The sequence below is a fragment of the Arachis stenosperma genome, chromosome 10 (genome assembly GCF_014773155.1).
Source record: "Arachis stenosperma cultivar V10309 chromosome 10, arast.V10309.gnm1.PFL2, whole genome shotgun sequence".
NCBI lineage: Eukaryota > Viridiplantae > Streptophyta > Magnoliopsida > Fabales > Fabaceae > Arachis > Arachis stenosperma.
The window spans coordinates 133,298,295-133,309,946 of NC_080386.1; the positions used below are offsets into that span (position 1 = coordinate 133,298,295).

At 26.5% G+C, this 11,652-nt stretch overlaps 1 protein-coding gene across 1 annotated transcript; it reads right to left on the reverse strand.

Moving 5' to 3' along the window:
- Positions 1-9,443: 9,443 nt before the first annotated feature.
- Positions 9,444-10,881, reverse strand: LOC130957823 (uncharacterized). The gene is made up of 2 exons (XM_057884669.1): positions 10,268-10,881; positions 9,444-9,788 (listed from the first exon to the last, which is right to left on the reverse strand). Exons 1-2 carry the CDS (start codon positions 10,421-10,423, stop codon positions 9,444-9,446), a joined length of 501 nt encoding a protein of 166 aa, XP_057740652.1. The 5' UTR covers positions 10,424-10,881.
- Between the last annotated feature and the right edge of the window lie 771 nt (positions 10,882-11,652).

An 11,652-nucleotide genomic window follows, 5' to 3' on the forward strand; every position in this document is an offset into this window, starting at 1 on the left:
ACACAAACATCACCAACTTCTAACTCATTTTCTTTTCTAAATTTGTGCCAATCACCATAGATACTTGTTCTGTTCTGAGAATCATTGTAACTGTATTTGATACTCCATTTCATGTCTTCATTATCACTAACCCAAATTGTGCCACTTCCTCTTAATCTATATAAATATTGTTCCGAAAATGAACATGGTATTTGCTGCATATGTTACAAATTAAATCATTCATGGTTATTAACATTAAAAATAAAATAAAATTAATCCACAACTGTAAATAAATTATAAAATTTTTATTGTAAATAAATTTAATTATTTTTCTATTTTGGATTTGATTATTCTATTTAATTAAAAAAATAAATAGAACATCGACTGAAGTAGTATATAATTTTTAATATCAACACATGACTTGGCCCCAATTAACTTTCTTTTGTTATTTTAAAAATTGATTAATAATAACAAATAATAAAACTACACCAATTAAAAATATAACAATATTAATACAAAATTTGAAACTACTACAAACTGAAAATACAAAGCACAAAAAATAAAACATGTAATTTTCTGTGGTTAAAAAATTTTGATATGGAAATAAAATGAGTGATATATTTTAATATGGTAATTTTTGGTGTTTTTTAAAATTGTGGGAGTACACAAATTGGACCCTCCGATTTGTGTTTAAAAAGTTAAAAAAATTCAGAGTACACAATTCGGAGGGTCCGATTTGTGTTAAAAAATTTGAAAAATTCAGAGTACACAAATCGGACCATGCGAGTTGTTTGATTTTAAAATTTTGCTTAACAAATCGCATGGTCCGACTTGTGGGTAGGCAAATATGAATTTCGGAAGCTAGAAAACGGACCCTCCGAATTGTTTGTTGTTATCAATTTTTTTATGAAAGGAAGAACTCGCATGGTCCGAGTTCTATTCGCTAACACCACATGACTGTAAAGCACCTAGATTCCCCACATCTGAGTCTAACACCACTTTTTCCTCCATATTCAAATTAAAAAGTGATGTGTGCAAAAAGCATATTTTTACTAATAGAAAATAAACTCTAAAAAATATAGAATCAAGTTAATGAATGTGTTTTTTTTTTTTTAATTACCATGATCCCGTAGTCAACATATGAACGCTTCAAATCACGAACAAAAGAAGGATTTTTCAGCTTTGAAGAGATGGCTTCAGCCCTCTCCAGTGCCTTGCTCCGGTGATCATCACATTTCATATTTCTCCTCACTTTTTTTAGCATACTTTTACTTGTTCCTGTAAATTCAAATAATTATTTAAACTATTTTATTTCCAGCATTTATAAGGTATTCCCTTCAATCCTAACGAGTTATATATATATATATATATGAAAATAAAATTGTGGCTAGTTATATTGATTTATTAAATTATTAATATAACCAATTATATATTATGAAGCAGATAAATATAAAACTTTAAGATGATACATAAAAAAATACTTTTGATAGTTGGGTAAACAACTTAAATAAATTATTTTGTATTTGATTTTTTAGTTCTAAAAATATTTATTTTAAAAAAATAATAAAAAAATTTTTATTATAAAAGAAATAATTTTTTTAATTTTTCTTTAAACACTAAAATTATTTTTTAAAAAATTACAATTTTATTTTAAAAATTATACAAGATATTAATACTACACCTTTTCATAAATTAAAAATAAAAAAAAGGCACTTGCAAATCTATCCAAACGGGTCTGATTCTATTGACTTTTGAATTTCTTCAGCTTTGTTTTGAAATATGAGCTGATTAATGAAATAAAAAATATAAAATAAAAAAGAGTTGAAGTTAGATTTCAATTCAATTACTTTCTGATTTGGTTCTCTTTTTCATCAAGAGTGGTTCAGAGTGCCTTTCATCATCATCATCATCATCATCAATTACAATATAGTCATGATTTTCATGAACTTCTTTGAGCATGCTTTTACAAGTTCCTGTAAATTCAATCATCAAACTATTTTATTTTCAGCATTTATATAATAATAGAATCTAATTTTGATGCATCCTCAAACAAAAAAGAATTTTTTTTTACATTAATAATATGAATAGTTATATAAAAAAACAAATATAATTTTTATACTGTAGTGCATGCATTTAAAATTAAACTCTATGTATATATAAGTTATGTATGAAAAAGATTCATGTAACTCTTCTTATTACCTTCTCTGCTTCTGTTGTTGAATTGTTCTGGCTCTTCAGCAATAATCTCAATAGAATCATCATCATCATCATCATCATCATCATCATCATCATCATCATTTCCATTTGCACCTTGATGATGATCATCATTATAGAAACCTCTCACACTTGAGTAATCAATTTCTAAAGTATTCGGATGAAAAACTATGAGTTCAAATTTCGATTTCCCATTGTATTTAAAAGTCACGAAATATCCATGCTTTAATTTTAACAACTCCACAACTCTTCTCCAGCCTTCCTCAAACCAAACACTATTATTTTCTTTAATGATCCATTTTACTTCTATTCCATGTCCCGTTGGTAACTCCAACAATAATGGATTTGACAATTCTTTCCAATTTTTTTCTACAAATTTTGGTGGTATCTCCTGAAATAATAAGCAATATATAATAAATTAAATATTAACAATAATTAACAAACAAATTTATACATACATTATTATTTAGTAATTTCTCGACATAAGTTTATGTTTTTATAATGAATAGGAATGCATCAATTTTAAATGGACATGAGTGATGATATTGTTTTTTGTCAAATAATAATAATAATAATAATAATAATAATAATAATAATATAATACGAACCAATTCATGAAGTGATGACGGCTTCTTCCATTTTGGTTGGTTTCCCCTCAGTTGGTTGGGATCAATAAGAACCTTAAAAAACATGTTATAGAAGGCCATATTTGTTTGTCTGTGAAGAAGAAGAAGAAAGAAGAAAAAGGGTGATGAAATTAGGGAATTGAATCAATTTCATTGGCCATAGCAGGTTATAAATAAATTTTAAGAAGAGTATAGAGTACGTTATAGCTCATGGAGGAGAAATGTATTCTAGAAGATTTTGGATGTTCACAAAAATATTTAAAAAAAATGAAAACAATAAAAAAATTAAAAATAAATTTATATTTGGTGCAATTTTTAAAACTAAATTACAGCTTTTTAAAAAATTATTTAAGAGTTTATATTATTTAAATTTTTTTTCAAAAAAACTTAATTAAGTTGTTTATCTAAAACTCTTTTTTTAATTGTGCACAAATATTAAGACAAACATTAAAGCACAAATGTTAAGACAAACATTAAGTTTTATTGAAAATATAATAAGATCTCTAATAGAATATTTTTAGAGTATCATTTTGATATTTCTAAAAAAAATTAATTTAGAATTTAGATTGATAGATGAAATAAAACTGATCTCATTTTAAAGAGATAGTATTATCTTGATAGAAATTAATAAAATTGGATTTTTTAATTTTTAAATTTCAATTAAAAAAAATGTGATTTTTTATTATTTATTTTATAAGTAAAATTTAAAAAAATTAAAGATAAAAGATTATATTTTATTTTTTAAAGTAAAAATTTAAAATTTAAAAAATTTAAATTCTAAAATTTTGATACTTGTATAACTATCTTGATGAAATAATAAAAATAACAAATTTTAATTGAATTAAAATCAAACATAATAGTATCAAATCTTATTTTTTTAATTTTAAATTATTATTTATGACATATAATTTTACAAATACTAATGTGCTATTTTGTGAGATTCAAAACAAAATTAAATTTAAATATAGAATTAGAGATGGGATAATTTTTTTATGCGTAGATAATTTTAATGTAAAATAATGATACTTGACTATTTTAATGTTTTACATTATTTTTTGAGTACTATTAGAGAGTCAATGGTCTAAGTGTATAATGGACTATTAAGTTACAAAATGAACACCACTTATATTATGCGAATACTAGGGATAATAAAGTGTACAATAGACTATTGAGTAAATTTAAACTGATTTTGGGGTTCACTAACTATCTAACTCTTGACTTTTTGGATCTAGAGCTCTAATACTATGTTATGACTCATTCTAAAAGCTTCCGTTGATGAAAAAGAATAACACTAATGATTATATCTCTAATACTCCCTAAATTTTTATTGTACATATTGTATAAATATTCTATTGGTTTTTATTTTTTTTTATAATAATAGTACAAAATATTACTGGCGTTTTATAATAAAAATTTTAATTATAAAAGATAAAACATCGTGAGTTTGTGACGTTTTGTAAAAGTACAAACTACAAAGTGTTCTCACTTCGCAGGGATGCTCTAAGTAATTTAAAAAAAAAAAAAGAAGAGAAAAACTAAAGTATCCTTAATACGATTTTCTCTCTATTAACTTTCTACTTTTTTTTCACTTCCTCTTTTATTTAATAATAGAGAACACAAAAGATTAACATTAATAATTAATGACTTCTTGAAATGAGAAAGCTGACACTTAATTTACAACAAAAACAAAAAGGAAAAGAAATAGTCAATATGAAATGAAATACAGATTCTCCATACAATCCATTTGATAATTGCTACAAAAGATTCTCACCATGACTTAAAATATATATAGACAACATTAACAAGATCTCATCATGATTTCATTTTCATGAGCGATGCTCCTTAAAAATGGAAACATGGAACACTAAATTTTTACCGTCACTCAGTTTAAATCGACAAATGTCTCCAACAACTAATTTGCATTCTGTTGCAAACTGGACCCAACCTTTGCTAAACGATCCACCATTCACCACTTTCACAGTCCATGATTCTTGTCCAAATTTAAGTGTCACATTTTTCCCAAGACATTTTTCATTCCTGCGAAGAAATTTCTTTGGTATGGGCTGCAAAAAAATGTCTTTAATTAATTTTTAATTATATAAATACTATATATTAATATATAATATATATACAATATTCTAGCAACTCGTACGTACTACGAATACTGATGAAGTGAATTGCTTTAATTTAGATTTTGATATACGAAGCTCGAATTGATTATGAGTCTGCCTATTGGGAATTTCAGATTCTGCACAGGAAAAAGAAAAGAAATTAGATTTTGTAACTCTGAAGATGAAGTATACGTAATAACCGAAATAAAATAAAATAAAAGAAATTGCAGAATGATATATTTGAAAAAAATAACAAAAAGAAAAGAAAGAAAGAATACTCTGAAGCACGTGACATTGTGGAGATCTTCCTGAAACCCTATCGTTTCTTTTTCTCTTTCTAGTAACTTCATCATTATCTTTGTTTTGCTCATCAGCTTCATACCACAAGGAAAACAATGAATGAATCATCAAAGGAACAAAAATTGGAAATATTTAAAAATAATAATAAAGGGACATTACATTAATTATTTTTTTAAACACACCTTATAGCACAAGTTATTTAAGTTAGTAGTAAGACTATTATTAAATAAAAAATAAATGATAAATAAAGTATATATTTAAAAAAAATTTGTCAAAATTTTGAAAAATATTATTTTATTTTAAAAATGTTCTTAAACTTGTAAAAAAATTAAGATTAATCTAATAATAATCAATTATATTACGTATACATTAAAAATTAGTCACCAAAATTAATTACTAATATATAACATATATATTAAAATAAAAATACACATTAAAAATAAATTAAATTATACATATTTATATACAAATATATTATTGGTTGATTTTAATATATAAATAATATTTTTAAATTATAATATATGATAATTATTTTTAATTTATTTGTGTTGATGGTTATTTTTTAAAAAATTAGTCAAGCAGATATATATTTTATATAAATCAAAAATTCTTGAAATAAAATAAAATTTAAAGTATTTTTAAATTTTTTAATAAATTTTGAAAAAAAAATTATACTTTATCTAAAAATAAATAAATTAATTAAAATTAAAGTTAGAACCTTGAAATTGATGAGGAGGAGTTGATGGTTGTTGTTGTGTGACTGGAATGATGTGAATTTTGAAGGAATGGGGGTTGACTTGAGTCATCATTTCAAAGACACAAACATCACCAACTTGTAACTTATTTTCCTTGCAAAATTTGTTCCAACCACCATGAATTGTAGTTCGTTTTCGAATATTAGAGAAACTGTAACTAATGGGCCAATTTGTGTCTTCATCCTCACTAATCCAAATCGTGCCACTTCCTTTTAATCCATTTAAGTATTGTCTCGAAAATAAAGATGGTATATGCTGTGTGTTGGAAATGCAATTTACTCATTAATCAATTATTACATATATATAAAAAATATATTTAGTATTTTATAAAATTTTTATTATGTAACTGAAAATAAAAAAAAGTATAGTATACTATATATTTAATTATTTTATTAAAAATGATTATTTTAATTAAAAATATATTTATGCATAAAAATATAATAATTAATTTAATATATTGATAGATTTTTTTTCCATCTATTTCAATGAGATGTAAAGTACTAACTCTCTTAGGTTTACAATATTTGTCATTTTAATTATTTACATATGATTTTAAAAATTTTAAATTAGTTAATAAAAAATAATAAAACTACTTACTAATAAAATATTCAGTGGCTTCTATGCTATGTTACACCAATTAAAAATATAACAATATCAATTCAAAAATTGAAACTACTACAAATTGAAAATATAAATCACAAAAAATATAACAAAATCATATTTTTACTATATAATAGGAACTAGACTCTAGAAAATATAAAATCAAGATTATTGTTGACTTTTTGTTTCATTTTAATTACATACCAGCAGATTAGCATTGCCATGAACATATGAAGGCTTCAGAACAAGAAAAAAAGAAGGATTTTTCAATTTTGTAGAGAAGGCTTCAGCCATCTCTATTTTCTCCCTAACATTATTGAGCATGCTTTTTCTAATTCCTGAAAAAAAAATGATAAAATAAAAGTTATTGAGGTAGAGAAATCTAATATTAATTAACATGGTAAATAAATAAATAAAAACTTTTGATAGATATTCATTAAAAGGCACATTATTTTTTTTTAATCAAACCTAATGCTTTGTCTTTTGAATTTTTTCAACTTGGTTTCAAATATGAGCTGATGAATAACAAAATAAAAAAAATAAAAATAGTTGAAGTTATTAGGTTTTGATTACCTGCTTTGTTGGTTCTCTTTCTCTTTGGTTCCTTTTGAATATCATCAACAACAATATAATCATGATTAGTTTCATGAACTCCACAATCTGGATGGTAGTTTATTTGTGAAGCACTCTTATCATATACTTTGAGCTCAAAACATGATGATGTTTCTTTGTATTCAAATGTTAACAAAAATTCATATTCCAAGTGACATAACTTTACAACTTTTTCCCAGTTATTTTCCAACCAAACTTCATCATTTTTCCTTTGACTCCAATATACTTCTTGTTCTCTGTTATTTGGTAGCTTTAGTATTATAGGATTTGATATCCTTTCCCAATATTTTCTCACAAAACTCTTGGGAATCATCTGAAAAAAAAAATATAGAGAATATATAATTGAGTTAATTGATATATGAGATGCTATAACTATTGTTGAATTTAAAAAAAAAATTGTGCATACATTATGTTATAAGTATAATGCAAAAAGAGAAAAAAAAAATACTTACCAATTCTTTTTTAAACGTGTTGTGTATAAGTATCTTAAAGAAACCTGTTGATGAATGCAGAGACATTGTTTTTTAGAACTTAGATACTAGTTAGTAAAGATGAAGCTATTGAATATATATATATATATATATATATATATATATATATATATATAAGTTTATTTATCTTTTTAATTTAATAACATTGGAAATTATTTTTAATATGAAAATAGAGATGGTGTTTTATTTGAATATTGATATTTGAAATATATTATAGTATTGTGAAAATTATTCAACACTCTCCCTAAGTGTTAATAAGTATATTAAATTACCACATAAACAACGCGCTCCCAACTTGTTGACTCCTTGCCTATAAAATTCATTCATCTGTAATTATACTAAATAATTTCATTTCCAACAAAAACACCAATATTTTTTTCATATAAAAAAATTAGCCCAATAACATTGGCACTTGTTATAAAATTTTTTCTGATTTAATTTATTCATGTGTATTTCTCTCTTTTTTTATTATAATAGACTTTTTTATTTTTAATATTTTCAATACATTAAAAATGTAAAAGGTATTAGAAATGTAAAAATTATTATTTTTTCAATAAGTTTTTGTAAAATATTTTTTATAGTATTTTTGACATATGTCTTTATTATTGAATTATTAATTATAAAAAAAATTTGTTTTAATGAAACTTTATTTAGTGTGATATGTAGTTTATGTATCTGTATGTTTTAGCAGAAAATTATAAAAATATGATTATCTTGATTATTAGAATGTTAAAACAGACATGAAGATTTTTTTTAATTATTTATTCCTTAATTATGTTAAATAAATCTAATTTATTACAAAAACTTATATTAAAAAAATCAATTATTTCAAACAAAATATAAAAACTCAAACGAACTTTTAAATTACAGTAAATATTATACAACACCTAAATTTTATTTTAGTTAGGAAAAATATGAAAGAATATTTTAGAAAATAATAAATTATTAGATACATATTTAGTAACAAAGTTTTATACAGGATTAAGGGTCACTCTGTTATATATAATGAATATACTTAATAATATATTATTATATTAATAAAAAATATCAGAGAAAACAAAACATTAACTTCAAGGTGTTTAAAGTTTTTTTTTTCATTAGAAAATTAAATAAAAATTTCGCACATTTTATATTGATTCATCTGCTATCACCCACTAGGCCACTACCCTTATCAGTTTTTTGTTTCCAATTTTACATGTTATGTAACCACTCACTGCTGAGACGACTGGATGTGACTGAAAGTTTGGAAATTGAAACACAAATCTATTGACGACGATGATGATGTAAGACTCATCATGAGTATATAAATAAATAATTTGCAGAATATATATAATATATATTTTAAAAAAAGAAAGACTCATCATGCTTAAACTTGTTGGGTTAGTTTGTTGATCTACTTAAATAGATTAAAAAAATTTTTAATAATAAATCAGATACATATTTAGTTACTAATTTTTACAGATCTGTAATATATAATAAATATATTTAATAACATACTATTATTAAAAATATTATGTAGCCATTGACAACAAACGCGATTATTTCATTTTTCTTTGTTTCCAAGAACATATTAAACAATCATGTCATATTTATACATAAAAAGTAGAGTAAAAGCCCTTTCCGGTCCCTAACCATTTACCCGATGGACGACCCACCCCCTAAGTAATTTAAAACCCCAAATCGGTCCCTATCAATGATGGTATATGGACATTGAAGACCCTGCAACCGGTTCCCAGCAGGTGACATGCTGATCTGTCAGTCACTTGTCCACCTGGATTTTTGTCCTACATAATTAGGACTAATCGCCCCCTGCACCTTTGAAACGATGCGTTCCATGAACTCCCATGTACTCCCATGTACTCCCATGTACCCCCCTGCTGGGTCAAATTGATTCATGTACTCCCATCCTCCATGGCACACACTTTTAAATTTTTCCATTGCCGCTTTGAACTGCACCTGAGTGGTGCACTTGGCAGCATGCCATAACAGACCCTTTACCTGCTTGTTATTGAACCTTTGTTGAAGATTCTTCCAAATATGCAGCACACAATTTCTGTGGTGTGCATAGGGCATGACTTCCTTGGCTGCACGCATAAGTCCCTGCAAAGATGGTTTACAAACCAAATATAATGCACTTATGACATAAAGACACCAATAACTACACACCAATTGCTGGGAATAGACATAGACCAATCATAAGCCACTTAACCGTATATGCATAAACTAATAATGAATGTATTATGTTGTGCAGAATTCTACTAACCAAAAGCTAGAAATTAAACAACACGATTACAAACAAATACTAACCCAGGTGACAATTCACAGATTAACAGATTATTTCTATGGAAGGGATACCAACAATTGTAAGGGAAGATGGTTAGATTGGTTGTATTTACTACCAACTATGTTGCTGAATTTCTTCAGTTTAACAAGTATAGCCTTTTGCTTCAATTAGCAGATATTCCACTTTAAATCTAAACAAACAACTAATTAACACATTCAACACAAGTCTACATTGTGCAGAGTTACATTCATAAAACATACATTATATCAGAATAGTATAGGGACATTGTAGTTACCTTCTGTTGGTCGGACATCAGATTCCATCCGCGCACTTGATGGTCTCCCAAATCATCCTGAAGCCGCGTCAAGAACCACGTCCAGTTCTCTGTGTTTTCAGCTCTTGTCACAGCATATGCAATAACGAATACATGGTTGTTAGCATCAAGTGCCATTGCAGTTAGGAGCTGCCCTCCGTAATAACCTTTTAAGAAGCAACCATCTAGGCCTATTAGTATTCCAGATAACCTAATCCCCTGAAGAGTTCTTCCAAGTCCTTCTTGTTGACAAAATCAACATCCATCGGTGGAAATTTCTCAATCTTCCCATCTACATAGCGTAACACTCCATTTGAATCTTTCTCTAGTCTCCCACCGTGATGAAAAACAGGGGCAACAAACACAGACATCTGTAAAAAACCAAATCACAACTCAGTAACAGAGCTAAACTTCAAACACCCTCAACAGCAACTAGGCTATCCTGTCTATCCATTAAGCATTCTTAATGCATCAAGCCAACACAAAGGTACAAACTTTCAAACTTAACATCACTTTCATACTTTCACAACAACCCTAACTCATGAAACAAACCTACTGCTTCACCCGATCCACCCATAATCACCATGCAGGGGAGAACTCACATATCAAAGCTAATTTAACCCCCACTACCTGACATGAATCAATTTGACCCAGCAGGGGGGTACATGGGAGTACATGGGAGTTCATGGAACGCATCGTTTCAAAGGTGCAGGGGGCGATTAGTCCTAATTATGTAGGACAAAAATCCAGGTGGACAAGTGACTGACAGATCAGCATGTCACCTGCTGGGAACCGGTTGCAGGGTCTTCAATGTCCATATACCATCATTGATAGGGACCGATTTGGGGTTTTAAATTACTTAGGGGGTGGGTCGTCCATCGGGTAAATGGTTAGGGACCGGAAAGGGCTTTTACTCTAAAAAGTATCTTTTAAAACAAATTTAAATAATTTACTTGTCTGTGATCCGATCTATTCTTTTATATAAAAAAAATTACGTTGCTTAAACTAGTCGTTCTTTTATATTTGTCTCACTCATATTTTGTTTTTTCTTTTAGAAAAATAGAAATCTTTATATTGATTAATATATTACATATTCCTATAGTAATAATAATAAATAAATAAATAATTGGATTAACTTGGAGTTCCAATAAAAGCACTGAGCACATTAGAGTGATTGATGAGGCGGCTGACGGTACAACCTCCTACCGCCACCGCCACCCCACCCTATGATAATGATACGATGTTTACTTGCTAAGCAAGCTAACTAGCTATACTCAATTATAATTTCAGGCTTTTTTTTTTTTTCCAACCATATCATTTATTCACACTTTAATTTTAAGGTGAAATATATGGTAAAGATGTTGTTT

What these genes read in the sequence shown, in the direction of transcription:
- LOC130957823 (XM_057884669.1), bottom strand. Translation starts at nt 10,423, where the DNA reads ATGGCACTTGATGCTAACAACCATGTATTCGTTATTGCATATGCTGTG. An exon ending in TGATGTCCGACCAACAGAAG is followed by an intron (nt 9,789 to 10,267) that starts GTAACTACAATG and finishes CCATCTTTGCAG; the next exon opens with GGACTTATGCGTGCAGCCAA.